Source organism: Carcharodon carcharias, chromosome 1, assembly GCF_017639515.1.
Source record: "Carcharodon carcharias isolate sCarCar2 chromosome 1, sCarCar2.pri, whole genome shotgun sequence".
NCBI classification, from domain to species: domain Eukaryota; kingdom Metazoa; phylum Chordata; class Chondrichthyes; order Lamniformes; family Lamnidae; genus Carcharodon; species Carcharodon carcharias.
The window spans coordinates 211,820,448-211,837,423 of record NC_054467.1 but is presented as its reverse complement, the minus strand read 5'-3'; the positions used below and the strand labels follow the sequence as shown (position 1 = coordinate 211,837,423).

Genomic DNA, 16,976 nt, shown 5'->3' with positions numbered 1-16,976 from the left:
AAGCCACTCATTATCCTGGCTTGAAAATATATTGCTGTTCCTTCACTGTTGCTGGGTCAAAATCCTTGAACTCCCTCCCTAATAGAACTGTGGATGTACCTACACCACCTGGACTGCAGTGTTTCAAGAAGGCAGCTCACCAGCACCTTCTCAAGGGCAATTAAGGATAGGCAAATACTGCTGGCCTAGCCAATGATACCCACATCCCATCAATGAATAAATAAAAAAATGGTGGATTTGAGTCTGACTTCATCTTCCTCCTGATTGCCATAATACACAAGGAAGCATTTGTGTGTAAGTTCTTCCTCATACTCCTTATGACCATTTTTCTGCTTCTGCTTTGCTTGTTGCTGGAGTGGATCTATTTTTTAATTCATTCACGGGATGTGGGCATCACTAGCTAGGCCAGTATTTATTGCTCATCACTAATTGTACTAAGAAGTTGGTGGTGAGCTTCCTTCTTTAATCTGCAGAGCAGAAGATTTGAAGCTAACAATAAGTCAGTGTTACTCTCTTGGAATTTGGGCAATACAGAAGGCAGGTGGAGGTTTGTGCCTAAGAAATGCTCCACAGGATGTCAAGGCAACAGAACGTCAGTGTCAGGGTACAGCCACAGTAACCTGGTGCTCGCAATACCCTCCATCTTCATTACCTTCAATGGAAAAAACAGAATTCCACTCTATGATCTCCAAAGCCTTCTCTTCATAGGGAATGAGTTAAATTTGGAGATGTCCTAGCACCATTAGGAATCCCTTGTGCAAAAACTCCTCTAGGCGACCAGTGGTTGCATATCTTTTTGCATTGGTGCATCAGTGGTCTGCCTCGCATTGGCACTGTGATCCAATTTCTCCTGCAACAAGGCTGAGTGTGTAGGGGACATGGCTAACAGTGGAGTGTGTGTCAAATGACTTGAGAGAGCTGAAGAAAGAAATGTAGTGGTATCACCTTGTGGAGGTAGATATTTTAGAGCTGTGCATGTATTACTGTTAGGAGAGATGGGTAGCCATGGTATAGGAATCAGAATTTAACCACCACACTGCAGCCCCCTGCCCACCCACTGAACTCTGACCCTAGACCCCCACCCTTCACTATGGCGCATTGAGAGAGGTTAGTTATTGAGCTGTTTCTTTGAAGAGGTAGAGAGTGTGTTACTGCTCAGAGAAGTTACAGAAAGAAAAGGAAGGGTGCTGGTGTATTAACTTGACAGCCTTGGTAAAGTCATTGAACATCTCCTGGCACTGGTCTGCATTCCTGTGTGCTGAAGGGGTGGCATGAGTGACTTTTCTGTCAGGTCTGCTGCCATTGACACACAACAACATGCCCCAGTCTCAGTTTTCTTGAGGAAGGCTTGCAGTTCAGACTTTGTGAAAATGTGGCACCTTTTTTACCTCGGTGCCTTGCTCTAGGCTCAGTTCTTGGGCTGCTTATACCAACTTCCCATGTATTTGACAGGCAGAAGAAAAAGATTCATGGAGACCTGCAGTCATTTTAATTAATGGTCAACTGAGTGAGTCAAGGACTGTTCTTTACTTACCTGTTGTCCCTCAACATGTGGCTATTTTACGCTAGAGCATGTCGGGCACACGCCCGCACGCTGAGTGAAAAATTTTGCTCCATGAGTGAGTGCATATCTTTTTGCATTGGTACATAAATTGTGTAGCTCGACATAAAGTAAAACTCCTGATATCCAGAATAGTCTTTACTGCTGCATAGCTTTCTTATGGTTAGGTCATAAAACTTTGAGAGATTTCTTTGTCAGATTTTCTGAAGTCTTAGCTTCTAGCATTGCACACATTATTAAAATCAACAGCAGATTAACATATCTGTCATCAGGCCACCTCTTCTCTTCCCTAAACTAACCACGTATTAAGCACCTACCCAAGACATGACTACCATTCTAAAAGGATTGAAGAGGGCTTTTATTTAAATTGTGGGTGTTGTATGTTCCAACCATTGTTAATCCCATCTGTCTCTTTAAGTGTTTACATTACTTTTCTGCACTTATCATGACAAAGGATGATAGCAAAAGGGAAAACACCACGTTGGGTATTCAGCATCAGTACCAGGATACACAAACAGGATTCACTGTAGGTCTTTTACAATCTCTTCGCTTGGAATATTTAATGTAGGATTCTGAACATGAAGAAATTCAAATTGTACTGAAGCCATTACACTTCTTGTGAAATGTTTTTAATGCATTTGCTCAACATACGAATGTGTGAGCATATAAACTGAGCAGGAGTAGGCCATTCTGCCCTTCGAGCCTGTTCTAACATTTAATAAAATCATGGCAGTTCTGATTGTGGCCTCAACTCTACTTTCCTGCCTGCAACCCATAACATTTGATGCCCTTGTCAATCAAGAATTTACCTTACTCGGGCTTAAAAATATTCAATGACCCTGTCTCCTCTCCTCTGGGAAGAGAATTCCTCAGAATAACGGCCTTGAGAGAAAAAATATTCTCCTTATCCCTGTGTTAAATGGGAGACCCCTTATTTTAGTCTCTCCCATTAGAGGAGCAACCACCCTGTCAAATGCCCTCAAAAACTCCAGCAAGTTTGCTCTTAAATCCTTGCCGACTTTCCTTAATTAAACTGCATTTTCCCAAGTGACTATTCATATTGTTTCTGGAGGCTTCCCCACCAGCAAGGTTAAACTGACTGGCCTGTAGCTTTTGGGCTTACCGTAACACCATTTTTTGGACAAGGGTGTAACATTTGCAATTCTCCAGTCCTCTGGCACAACACCGGAGTCTAACGAAGATTGGAAAATTATGGCCAGTGCCTCCGCAATTTCCACACTCATTTCCCTCAGTTTCCTTGGATGCATCGCATCCTGTCCTGGTACCTTATCCACTTTAAGTGCAGGCAACCTCTCCAATAACTCCTCCTTATCAATTTTAAACCCTTCTAGAGTCTGAATTAGCCCCTCTCTCATCATGACCTGAGTACCATCTTGTTCCTTGCTAAAGACAGATGCAAAGTATTCGTTTAATACCTCAGTCATGTCTTCTGCCTCCATGCATAAATCTGAACCTTCTATATGAGTGTTTCCCAACTGTTTCCCACTGTGATCCCATTTTGAGGTTTGAACATTGCTGTGACCCCAGAGGGTTTGCCAGGTGGGAGGGTTAGAGCTGTAAGAGTAGGGGTTGGGGATAGGGGTGGGGGGAGCTATGAATGTTGGGTTGTTTGCAGAGGTGTGAGAGCAGGAGAGATTGTGGGTGCTTGAGCAATAGGGCTCTTAAATGAAAAGTACCTGGCATTTTTGGAACAGGAATCAGGTCTCAAAGATCAGTCAGTTAAGTCATGCCCACAGTTAAAAGAAATGCGAGGGTTTAAAGGGGCCTCACAGCTGTTAACATTCAGTTAGAGCTGCACGGCAACCATTGCTGCCTCGGCCCTTGCAACCCCGAAGTTTGGTCTCGTTAGCTCACTGGGGATCATGACCCACAGTTTGGAAGGCCTTGTTCTATGTTCAGCCTGGTTCTCAGTTGTATTGTCCATCTAACATCTTCTTCACCTTAATCTCTATCTCTTCTGTCAGCCATGAAGTTTTGGATTTATTTGCCTTACCTTCCCCTTCATGGGAATATAACTTGACATGTCCAAAATATCTCTTCTTTAAAGGCAGCACTTGGTTCAGTTGCAGTTTTATCTGCCAACTTTTGGTTCCAATTGATCTGGGTCAGATCCATTCCCACCCCATTGAAATTGTCTTTCTCCCAGTTAATTATTCTTACACTGGATTGCTCCTTGTCCTTTTCCATAACCAACCTAAGCCTTATGATACAATCCTGTTCCCTAAATGTTCCCCTGCTGATACTTGAACCACTTGGCCCTACCTCCTTCCCAAGAACCAGGTCCACTAATACCTCCTTTCTTGTTAGACTGCAAATAAACTGCTTTAGAAAATTCTCCTGGACACACTCTAGGAACTCTCGCCCCTCACTTTCCTTTACGCTACAGTGCTACTATCCTAGTCTGTATTCAAATAATTAAAGTTCCCCATTATAATGATATAATTGATGAAAAAAGTGACATGGGGCAGAATTTTCAGCTCGGCAAGTGGGGGTGGGGCCCGCTCACCAAGGCATAAAATGATGCAGGGTGGTGTCAGGTGTGCGTCCCGATGTCACCGCGCGTCATTTAGATTTTCAGTTCAGCGGGTGTGCAGCCGAGTCGGCTGTGCGCCTGCCGAACTGTTAAAGGCCTATCAAGGCCTGTTAGAAACCAATTAAGGCAATCAGCTGAGCTGCCTGTCCAACCTTAAGGTTGGCGGGCTGGTGAAGAGCCCAAGCGGCCTTCACATTTTTCATGGAATCTCATCCACAGGTGGGATGAGGTTTCATGATTGATTTAAAATTTTCAGAAAATTTTAAATTAAAATTAATGCACATGTCCCAGCTCACATGACACTTTCACATGAGGGGACATATCATAAAATTTTCTTGCCACTTTATTACAATTTCTGGACATAAAACTGTAACTCAGGATGATTTCTGTGCTCATTCGCCCGCATGTGCATGCTTGAAAGAGTGCACTCCCAACTTAGGCAACCCCCACCCCGCCCGCACAGGGAGTGCACACTGCTTCCAGGTGCGTGTCATGTGGATAGAACTTAATTGGCCCGCCCATGTAAAATGGTGGCGCGGACCCGATCGGGGGCACCAATCAGGTCCACACCCGCCCGCACCTGCTCCTGCATCGCCCACCCAACGGGCAGAAATTTTGCTCATGCTTTCAAAGCTTTTCATCTTGCACTCATCAGGACAAACGCAAGAATGGCAAATCTCAAAGGGATCAACAACTTATATTGCATGAGAAGGGGGATATTGACTGGTAGAGAAGTGGACTCTGATTGGTAGGGGCATTGTCATGGACAATTCACCAAGGAAAATTTCAACAAAAACTTGGGAGTAACTGTTCTCTGGTACATTGTCCATGGCAATATTCTACCAATCAAGCCCACTTGCCAACCAATCAGCACCTTCTTCTCTTGCAGTATAAATTGTTCCCATTGAGCTTTGGAATTCTTGCGAACCTGTCCTGATGAGTGCAAGATGAAAAGCTTCGATAGCATGTCTCTTTTTTTCAGCAATACTCAAGCTTTGTAGTCAGTCTATATTCGGGATAATTAAAGTCTTAACTACTTGATTATTCTCAGATGTCTCTGTAATTTCCTTACAAATTTGTTCCTCTACATCTTTCCCACTAGTAGGTGGCCTAGCTTACACCAAGCAATGCGAATGCATCTTTTTTGTTTCTGAGCTTTGTGCAAATAGATTCTATCCTTCACCCCTCTGGAACACCCTCTCTCTCCAGCATTGCAATGTTATGCTTAATTAATATTGCCTCCTCCTTTTCACCACGTCCTATTTTTCCTGACCTCCTTGTATTCAGGAATATTTAATACCCAGGCCTGTTGTTCTTTGTGCCAGGTCTCTTATTGCTACAACATCATATTTCCACATGGCAATCTGGCAACACATAATTCCGGCTAGCTGGCTTACCAGAAACCATTTGTTTCACTGACTGAAGCATTTTCTTAACGTTCTTGTTCCCACACTTCTGGATGTTGCACCTCTGTTCCACATCGGGGGATGGGTCAAGTTCACAAATGCTGCTGTTCTCCTCTGTCTTATTAGTTTCCAAGTTCACACATTTCACCACTCGCTGCTGGAAGCCTCCTCCACAGGATGCAGAGCACTGCATTATTACAATATTTATATATATATATATAACAGTGTAATATAAACAGAACTTCTATCTCCATTAATATAATAGAGGCAAACTTTAGACTTGTGTAAAAAATCCCTGTTGCCCCACTGATGGGAACATATTAATAATATAAGCACTTGCTCCAGGTTCAAGTCAGTTACATAGTTAATAACAGTATAAAGCCTTTTTTAAAAAAAATATTTCAATGCATTTAGATTTAAGGTTTGGATTTTGTCCTCCCAAATTCCTCCATATTCATCATGAAAGTACCCCAAATGCAGGCAGTAAGGCCAATTTAATAGGAAGAAGCATGTGTCTGTTTTTGTTCCATATCTCCAATGGACCCTCAGTGCCAGTAGCCAATGACCATGATTACAACATTGGATTTCTACTCATGATATTGGACTCAGGCCCAATGCTTATGGCCTAAATTCAGCCAGAAATTCAGGCAGCTTCAAACTGTGTCAGGTGGCGCACACATCAAGTGGATTACAGCCAATAAATAGCATTTTGTTTTATTGCTAGGGACTTATGGATTTTTATCTAATGTTTTCAAAATCTGTCCACTGAAAACCAATTCCATTGGTCTATTGGGACTGTTAAGACACATTCTTACTACCTAGGATTACAGGGTTTTCCCAAAGTTTTTACCAGTGTGTAGGGGATTATTTTCGCCAATTCCTTTTCTGCAAATCAGGGGCAATGAGCATAAGCCTGTGGTTTGACAGATAAAATAATGAAATAGACATTTAAATGATTTGAGACTGTGGACTCAGACTGAATTTTAAAACCCAGAACTTGCATTTCTAAAAAATCCATTGAATGAAAAGTAAGAGATCCTATGTACCGAAGAATGAGTTGAAACAACTGAGATTGCACATGGTACCACAGTAGTGCTGGAAGTGATGCATGTGTTTGAAATTATGTGAGGTGTATCTTTGTTGCATCAACTATTTAAAGTGAAATTTACCTTTTTATTTAAAGTCTAACTTGCCTGTTAATTAATGTTTGATGTATGTTGATTTTGGTTTGATTGTTGCAGTAAAAGTTTTAAAAAGTTAAATCTGGACCATTGGTTTTCTTTCCATTGGCTCACGGGGATTCCTTTCTTTTAAAAAGTTATCAGTCTCTACAGGGATTGTAACATCAGGGAGGAACAAAAAGTGCTGAATGTGCTAATGATGCCCACATCCTGGGAATGATTTTTTAAAAAAAAGACTTAACTTTCATAACTCTCATTTGAATGGAGGAACACAGAGATGAAGGGGTACATAAACCACAGGTTTTTGAAAGCACGTCTGCAGGTAGTAGAAGCCATACAAAGGTGAAAGTGTTCTGGATTTTATATGTAGAGGCAGTTGATACAAAAGCAAGGTGATGGTGGATTAATATAAGTGTTGGTCTGACTGGACTATTGTGTGCAGTTTGAGATGTGCCATTACAGAAAAGATAAAGAAAGACTATCAAAAATAAGGGTTAGATGATAAGGGACTTAGATAACTAGAATGGTATTTACTTGAGCAGAGAAGGTTAAGGGGGCTTAATTGAAATTGTTCCTAGTTTTGAAAAGATTTTAGAAAGCTAAATAGTGAGATTATTTCCATTGATCCATGAGTTAGTTATATGGGATAAATTTACAGTTAACACTAAAATTTAGATGCCTTTTTTGGTGTAAAAAATTGTTCGAGTTCAGAATGTACAGAAATGTACAGAATGTACAGAAAACAATTCAGACATCTCACGCTGCTCTAGGCAAACATTGGGCCCAAATAGTATACATGTAGTTTAATAGTGTTCTGGCATTGCAAGGCCCATTATCAACATACATCTGATTATATCAAAAGGTTTTAAAATGCAAGCCAAAAGGTGATAAAATGTGCTTGAAATAATCATTACGCTTAACTATTCAATTACTGAGATTCCCTCTTCAATTCTGATGTAGAATTAATGGTGATGCCCTGGGCTGCAACAAAAATTCAGGTTCCAAAGGTTGAATATTTGACTTGCCTCATTCCAGCTTCCAACTACCCATTGAGTACATGGCTGAGCATTGCATGGCATGGTGGCGTGAGGCCGAGCCCTCACGCTGCACTGTCTGTCCTCCATACAGTGAACCGATCGTTTTTGTACCCCACTGCCACATGTTCTTGAACACTAGAGGCAAATGTAATCATGAGAAGATCAGGACCTTTTAAAAAAAAATCAAATTATGTAATTTCATTAAATTCGAAGTTTCTTTTGAATTGCAATAATTTGCTCAAAGATGAGCAACTCCCTCCTACTGTTTAATCACCTCACTCCAAGTAGATGTATGCCAGTCGGCGCAGGTGTTTAGATTGCAGCGAAAACTTGTGATTGGTTTGGCTCCTAGGAACTGGCAGTGGAAAGGCCGCAGTGGTCTTTTATCACGACTGTCCATACAATGAATGTCGCGGATTTTAGCACCCCCTCCGCAGCTTTCTGAGCACTGTGAATAAGGGGAAAGATTAATCAGTAGAAATAGTTCATCAGTCTTGAAGACATCTGTGTTATCTGAGCAGCACAAAACCAGTCAAATGTAAGAAGCTAGATGATATTGAGTTTAAAATAAGTGGGAGCAATTGATATATGAGTGCTAATGTATTTTATTGCCTTTTGACTTGAATGTGAATCTCAAGGGGAAATAGGGATGGACAACAAATGCTGGCCTTGCCCACATCCATGAATGATAAAAAAAAAACTCTATTTTGGTGACTCAGTACCAACACCATTTTACATTTCTTTATTTGGTGTCTTATTTCCACATGGGGTTGAATTGCAAGAGGCTAATTAACTAACATTCCTCAGGCAGTCTGCTTCTATCTTAATGCCACCTTTACAACAGATCTTATTAACATGATACATGCAGGAAGCTAAGTGATATGCAAATCTGTAGAATCACCTCTAATTGGTAATTCTGAAGCCTTTAACAATACAAAAAACATTAACGCAAGGTTAAAAGCAAAATACTGCGGATGCTGGAAATCTGAAACAAAAACAAAAATTGTAGGAAAAACTCAGCAAGTCTGACAGCATCTGTGGAGAGGAAGACAGAGCTAACGTTTTGAGTCAGTATGACTCTTCATCAAAACGCAAGGTTTGTCTGTTAATTTGCAGTAAACTATTTTCCAGATGGAATTTTGAGATTGTGGAGAAAAAATGTGTTCCCTTGATAACCAATGTCCATCAAATGACAACACATTAACATTCATTTAGTGCATGATTTAACCCCAGTGCAGAGAATAACTTTATCAGATTGTATCAAAGGGCATGAAGCCACAGGAAGAGCAGCCTTAAGGCTTTCCTTAAATCTATAGTCTCACTGCATTCTGAAGTAGCTGCAAACAGCTGCCAATTTTAAAAGTGCATAATTAAATTATCGAATGTATCAAGCCACAGTTTGACAGTGATTGTTCTTACTATATGAATGTAAATATTAAATGCTGCCAGGCTAAGTGAATGTAGGGCCCATCAGCACCAAACCCTATGCTGTCTTCACTTCCACCTGTGCACTTCCAGAAAGGGTTGCTGACTATGCATGAATGATAAGAAACCAGGCTAATTTATATCCTCCTCAGCACAGTGATACTGGGTGGAATTTTATGTCCCGTGCGTGGGCGCTGCCTGACCTGATCGGGCGTAAAATAACGTGCAAAGACATCGGACAAGCGTCCATATGTCACTGTGCACTCGGATGATATTTTGGTCGGTGGGCATACGTAAGAGTTGGCAGTACCTGATGTCAACTAAGAGGCCTATTAAGATCATTAAAGTATTAATTAATGGTGATTTTTCGCTGCCCATCCAACCTTATGGTTGGCGGGAGGGCGAATCAGCCAGGCGGTCTTTGCATTTTTGAGGAAACCTCGTCCTTGGGCGGGATTAATTAAAAAAAATAAAAATTGTTCTGACATAATTTTTACTAAGGCCAGAAACTTACCTATGTCGGGCAGGCTGGGTGGAAGCGGGCGGGGGGCAGGCGTGGAGCTGATTGCCGCCCACGATTGGCTGTGGGCCGCCATTTTATGTGGGCGGGCCAATTAAGGCTTGCCCAGCGTGACACACAGCCGGTAGTGCTCAGCACTACATATACAGGCAGGGGGAGGAGGGAGAGTTGGGGCCTGTGCTCTTTTGTGCATGCGCATGAAAGAGCGCAGCAATCTCCCTGAGGCACAGAGCTGCCTCAGGGAGATTAAGTTGATAATGAACGTTTCAAATAAGTGACCTGAAAAATTATTTAAACATATCCCCTCATGTGACAGTGTCACATAAGCTGGGACATGTGTGTACATTTAGCAAAGTTTATTTAATTATTTTGTTAAACCTTCAGAAAACCTCATCCTGCCCGTGGCTGAGGTTTCCTGAAAAATGCGAAGGCTACTTGGCCTCTTCCCCTGCCTGCCAATCTTAAGGTTGGGTGGGGCAGCGTTGCTAACAAGTTTAATTGGTTTTTTAAAGGCCTTTTAACAGGCCTTTGAAAGTCCGGTGAGCGCGCAGCTGCCTCTGGTGTGCGCCCACTGAACGAAATGTCTAAATGACGCTCGATGACATCAGGAAGCCTGGCAATATTCTGGCCTACGTTTCTGTTCATGTGAGCGAGTCCTATGTGGGGTCATTTTTTCAGGATTTTCAAAATCTTTAATTATGATTTTTAAATTCTTCAGCTCCTTGCCTTCAGGGAGCTTTCAGTGCGCACTCCCCTGCGCATGCGCAGACTTTTACGCTCGCTCTCCTCCCACCACCACACTGGCAGCGCTATGCTTCTCAGCACACCTTCTATTGGAAATCGTGGTTGGGGGCTGATTGCGGACGATGGGCCATTTCCCAGCCACTCCTGGGCCCACCCACCGTGCCCGCTGATCCGAAAATCCTGTCCACTGAGTGGTTTCAGGGAATGATTGCAAATGGAGTGCAGTATGCAAAAGCTGGGAATTTGGTGAGAGAGGCACAGAGGGGGAAGGATGTGATTTTTTTTGCCTCCAATACTTGTAGTGGTTCACGTAATTTTGAGGAAGTAAATATTAAAAAAATTGTCCTGTGTTCTATGTAGAAAAAGAAAATAACTTAAAGCAAAAAGAAGAAAGACTTGCATTTATATAGCACTTTTCATGACCACCAGACGTCTCAAAAAGCTTTACAGTCAATGATGTACTTTTAAAGTGCGGTCACTGTTGTAATGTAGCATATGCAGCAGCCAATATGCGTGCAGCAAACTTCCACAAACAGCAATGTGATACCAACCAGATAATTTGTTTCTTTGTGACATTGATAGGGGGATAAGTCTTGGCCAAGACACAGGGGATAACTCCCCCTCTCTCATAGTGCCATGGGATCTTTTGCATCTACTTCAGCAGGCATCAGTTTAACATCTCATCTGAAAGATAGCACTGCTGACTGTGTGGCGCTATTTCAGTACTGCACTGGATTATCAGCCTTGATTTTTGTACTGAAGCCCTGGAGTGGGACTTGAACCAAGAAGTTCAGAGGTGAAAGCACTACCAACTGAGCCACAGCTGACACACATAAGAAGGCATAAATAATATTAAAAAATCTACATTAAGATATGGAAGAATAGGTTGTCTGTCTGGAATCAGGATGTGGCAGCTTGTGAAAAGAGAGACTGTCTTGGACGAACACATCAGCAGTAGATGCTTCCAGCTTGAATCTCTAAGAGATTCTTAGAGTCAGAGTTATTGATCTGGAAACACTGACACATAAGAAAGGGAGAGAAGTGTCTGGATAGTTTGCCCCAGATTTCAGTCACACTTCGTGGAGAGGTGTATGTTCAGAAGAGGATTCGTGTGACATAGAGTGCAGAGTAAAGGGAACCCCGAGGAGACAAGGAATGAGGATACACAGAAACTGATCCGAATCAATAGGTATACAATGTACATGCTATCTGTGACGATAAAAGTAAAGATTATTGGAAGGAGAGCCAGAATACTTTTTTTTTCTTCTTTTCGTGGATGTGGGCATCACTGGCTGGGCCAGCAATTTTATTTCCCATCCCTAATTGCCCTTGAGAAGGTGATGGTGAACTGCCTTCTTGAACTGCTGCAGTCCATGTGGTGTAGGTACACCCATAGTGCTGTTAGGAAGGAAGTTCCAGGATTTTGACCCAGCAACAGTGAAGGAATGGCAATATATTTCCAAGTCAGGATGGTGGGTGGCTTGGAGGTGAACTTGCAGGTGGTGGTGTTCCCATTAATCTGCTGCCCTTGTCCTTCTAGGTGGTAGTGGTCACAGGTTCGGAAGGTACTGTCAAAGGAGCCTTGTGAGTTGCTACAGGGCATCTTGTAGGTGGTTACACTGCTGTCACTGTCCCTTGGTTGTGGAGGGAGTGAACGTTGAACATGGTGGATGGGGTACCAGTCATGGATGGTGTCGAACCTCTAGAGTGTTGTTGGAACTGTACTCATCCCGGCAAGTGGAGAGTATTCCATCACACCCCTGACTTGTGCCTTGTGGATGGTGGACAGTGTCAGGTGGTGAGTTCCACCCTGCAGAATTCCCAGCCTCTGACTTGCTCTTATAGCCACAATACTTATATAGCTGATCCAGTTTAGTTTCTGGTGAGTGTTAGCACCCCCAGGATGTTGATATTTGGGGATTCAGCAATGGTAATACCATTGAATGTCAAGGGGCGATGGTTGGACTCTTCCTTGTTGCAGATGGTCATTACCTAACACTTAGATAAAAACAAAAAACTGCGGATGCTGGAAATCCAAAACAAAAACAGAATTACCTGGAAAAACTCAGCAGTTCTGGCAGCACTGGCAGAGAAGAAAAGAGTTGACGTTTCGAGTCCTCATGACCCTTCAACAGAACTGTTCTGTTGAAGGGTCATGAGGACTCAAAACGTCAACTCTTTTCTTCTCCGCCGATGCTGCCAGACCTGCTGAGTTTTTCCAGGTAATTCTGTTTTTGTTTTGGATTACCTGACACTTGTTTGGTGTGAATGTTACTTGCCACTTGTCAGCACAAGCCTGGATATTGTCCAGGTCTTGCTGCATTTGGGCATGGACTGCTTCAGTATCTGAGGAGTCACGAATGGTGCTGAACATTGTGCAACAATTAGCGAACATCCCCATGTCTGACCTTATGATGGAGGGAAGGTCATTGATGAAGTAGCTGAAGATGGTTGGGCCTTGGACACAATCCTGAGGAGCTGCTGCAGTGATGTCCTGGGACTGAAATGATTGACCTCCAACAACCACAACCATCTTCCTTTGAGCTAGCTGTGACTCCAACCAGTGGAGAGGTTTCCCCCTGATTCCCATTGACTCCAGTTTTGCCAGGGCTCCTTGATGCCACATTTGGTCAAATGCTGTCTTGATATCAAGGTCAGACACTCTCAACTCACCTCTGGAGTTCAGCTCTTTTGTCCATGTTTGAACTAAGGTTGTAATGAGGGCAGAAGCTGAGTGACCTTGCGGGAACCCAAATTGAGCATCAGTGAGCAGGATATTGCTGAGTAAGCGCTGCCTGATAGCACTGTCAACGACACCTTCCATAACTTTACGGATGATCAAGAGTAGATTGATGGGACAGTAATTGACTGTTTGATTTGTCCTGATTTTTGTGTACAGGACATACCTGGGCAATTCTCCACATAGCCGGGTAGATGCCAGTGTTGTAGCTGTACTGGAACAGCTTGGCTAAAGGCGCAGCTAGTTCTGGAGAACAAGTCTTCAGTGCTATTGCCGGAATGTTGTCAGGGCCCATAGACTTTGCGGTATCCAGTGCCTTCAGCCGTTCATTCATATCATGTGGAATGAATCGAATTGGCTGAGGACTGACATATGTGATGCTGGGGACCTCCAGAGGAGGGCGAAGTGGATCATCCACTTGGCACTTCTGGCTGAAGATTGCAGCAAATGCTTCAGCCTTATCTTTTACAGTGGTGTGCTGGGCTGCTCCATCATTGAGGATGGGGATATTTATGGAGCCTCCTCCTCCAATGAGTTGTTTAATTTCCACCATCATTCATTGCTGGATGTGGTAGGACTGCAGAGCTTAGATCTGATCCGTTGGTTGTGGGATTTCTTAGCTCTGTCTACCGCATGCTGCTTTGCTGTTTGGCACGCAAGGAGTCCTTTATTGTAGCTTCACCAGGTTGACACCTCATTTTTAGATATGCCTGGTGCTGCTCCTGCTATGCCCGCCTGTACTCTTCATTGCACAGTGGCAATGTAGCGCAGAGGGCTGTTTAAAGGGGGCAGGGGAAGAGGGGGAGAAGGAGAGAAAGTGTAACATGACAGTTTTAGGGGATTCAATAATTAGGGGGACAGCTAGCATATTTTAAAGTGATGGTTGAGAGTCTCACATGGTATGTTGCAACCTGGTGCCAGGATGAGGGACACCTTCAATTGCTTGAAAGGATATTGGTGAGAAGACGTGGATCCAGTTGTTGTGATCCATGTTGGGATCAACAAAATGTCAGAGTTTGAAAAAGATCCTAAGTGGAGCACACCAGGAACCGGGGATAAATTAAGGAATAGAAACTCAAGGTTTAAACTCTCTGGATTATTACCTAAACTGTCTGAATATTGGTGTAGTGCAGTGAATGCACGGCTAAAGGAATAGACTTGGGAAAGGCGCATTCCATTTCACAGGATACTGGTACCTGTATTGGTACAGGAGGGATCAGTACCATAGGGAAGGGATCCACCTGAACCAGGCTTGGTCCATGGTCCTAGCAAAAAGAAAAAAAATAGGGTGGCCACAATGATTCTAAACTAGTGAATGGAAGCGAGAGGACTCGTGTGGAAAGTAATAGAAAATACTGCATGCACTAAATCAATTTGGAGGGAATGACATTGTAGCCATGACTGAGGCATGGTTGCAAGGTAGTCAGGACTGGGAATAATATAGCAGGTTACAAGGTGGCAACGTCATAAGGAAAATTATTGAAATAGTCACTTGGTAGTGTAGAACTTGAATATTGCTTAAAAAAGACTTTTTTCGAAGCTTTTCATCTTGCACTCATCAGGACAATTCGCAAGGAAACACCAATGTCAGGGAAAACAAAATATTTATACCTTGTAAAAAGAGAGTGCTGATTGTTGGCAATGGACTCTGATTGGTAGAGGCATTGCCATGGAAAATGCACCAGTTGCTGGTGACTGACAGTTAACTGCCAAACATTGTTTGAAACTTAAACCAGGCAGCTTGACTCTGGTCAAGACATTGACCTGAGGAATGAACCAGCAAATGGCTGTCACTTATTTTGCTTAGCTGAAACTGGCACAATGTGCATACATGTTCTTTCTGTCTGCAAAGAACAGGGCCCTGTGTATTAATATATGTAGTATGCTGTACAGGTAAATGCGCCACACTGTGAGCCGGACTGAGATTAAATTGGTTATCGGCATAGTTCTTAGCACACTGGGGATTATTTAGCAAATGTTGTCCAATTGTGGAATCGCAACTAATATTGTGGACACTGTCTTTTGAGTTTTACAAGCGCTGGTTGGGTACGGTCTGTGCCTTGCCCATAGCGAACAGCAGAAGGAACATGCTGTTTGATACAATCTGCCTGTCTTTAGGACATATGGCCTAGCATCACACTGGCACTGAAGTTCACATACCACATCGCTCATTTGTGTGGTAGGCAGAAAATGATAGAGTTTTGGCGGTTAAGGGTGAAATCACTTCAATGATAAGAAAGGAAATAATGAGAAGGGGGTAGTGGAGACTTTGTGGGTAGAATTTAGAAAGGGATTTAAGTCTGTAGTGGGAGTTGTGTTTTGGCACAGGTAGCACCTGTGAAATAGTTTTTTGAATGTATGTTTTCAAATGTATGTTTTCATGGGAGGTGGGCACCACTAGCAAGGGTAGCATTTGTTGCCCATCAGAGGGTAGTTAAGAATGTGGTTCTGGAGTCACATGTAGACCACACCAGGTAAGGATGGCAGATTTCCTTTCCTAACGGGTCTTAATGAAGCAGATGGGTTTTTGTAACAATTGACGATCATTTCATGGTCACCATTACTGAGACTAGCTTTCAATTCCAGACTTTATTAATTGAAGTTAAATTCCAATAGCTGCTGTGGTGGAATTTGAACCCATGTATCCAGAGCATCAGCCTCTGGATTATATCTACACCACTGTCTCCCTTTGTATAAACTTAGAAAATAGAATGGAGCAAGAGCGGGTGGGGGAGCTTTAACTTTCATGTTCATTCGGATAAGCAGGCAAGCACATGTCAGAAGGGTGGTGCATTTCTTGAGTTTGTCCAGGGTAGTTTTCTGCAACAATATGTCCTAGAACCAACAAGGGGGCATACTGTGTTAGATTTAGTAATAAGTAATTATCAGATTTATTTAATAGTCTAATGGTGCATGGACGTCTGTCTAATAGCAATCATAGTACGCTAGAGTTCAACGTAGTGCTTGAAAGGGAGAAACACAAAACAGCTACTAAGGCTGACTTCAATGTCTTGAGACAAGTGTCAGCAGAAAAGTGGGCTAAATTGTCAATGGGCAAAAAGACAAAGATCAGTGTACAAAATGATACATAACCAGGAGCAACAGCTCTACTTGTCTATAAAAAAAGCCATGGACTAATGAAGAGATAAGAGAAAGCAAAGTTAAAAGAAAAATGCTTGCAGAAAACATGGCATTGATCCTGGCAAATGGAAGAGGTACAAAGAACAGCAAAGGATGCCAAAAGAAGAGCTGCAAAACGAGTGAGTGTGAAATTAAACTTAGATGTCTAATTCTTCACAAAACGTGCTGGATATTATACTCCCCCCCACCCCCCTGCCCCCACCACCACCCCGCCCCCGCCACCAGCAGGTTTAAAGGCAGGGCTGTGTTAAATTCAGCAGGCTGCTGCCCACCGCCACCTACTGCTCCCACTGAAATTTTACCAGCCTGGTGTGGTGTAGGAACAGTGGTATCAGATGACCTGCCCACCAATGGGTCAATTGAGGCCCTTAAGCAGGCAGTTAAGAGCATCATCCCACTGCTGTTGCCAGGATTGAACTGATGGCAGGTGAGGCCCATGCCAAGCAGCCAGCCTGGCAATTCCCCTGTGGGCATCGGGGATCCCTCCTTAACTGGCCTCCCGGAGCTCATCAGAGGCCCTCCCACAAGTTGTTAACCCTCTCAGGTTCTCCCTCCTCACGGCCTCTCAATTCTGGGCCCCCAACCCCTTGCTGAGCCCTTCCACCTGACCCCCAAACACTTACAAAGTTCTGATCCTTTGCTGAACACCTCCTCAAGCCCTGGATGC

General features: G+C 43.1%; 1 protein-coding gene across 1 annotated transcript in view; it reads right to left on the bottom strand.

Moving 5' to 3' along the window:
- The window catches only part of LOC121275808 (A disintegrin and metalloproteinase with thrombospondin motifs 12-like), a 689,364-nt gene that overhangs the window by 61,850 nt on the left and 610,538 nt on the right, over window positions 1-16,976 (bottom strand). Inside the window, exons 23-26 of the mRNA XM_041183446.1 lie at window positions 8,014-8,187; window positions 7,728-7,874; window positions 5,536-5,708; window positions 2,685-2,965 (exon numbers count right to left, since the gene is read on the bottom strand). Coding sequence (XP_041039380.1) covers window positions 2,685-2,965; window positions 5,536-5,708; window positions 7,728-7,874; window positions 8,014-8,187 — 775 coding nt within the window. The remainder of the gene's footprint in view (window positions 1-2,684; window positions 2,966-5,535; window positions 5,709-7,727; window positions 7,875-8,013; window positions 8,188-16,976) is intronic.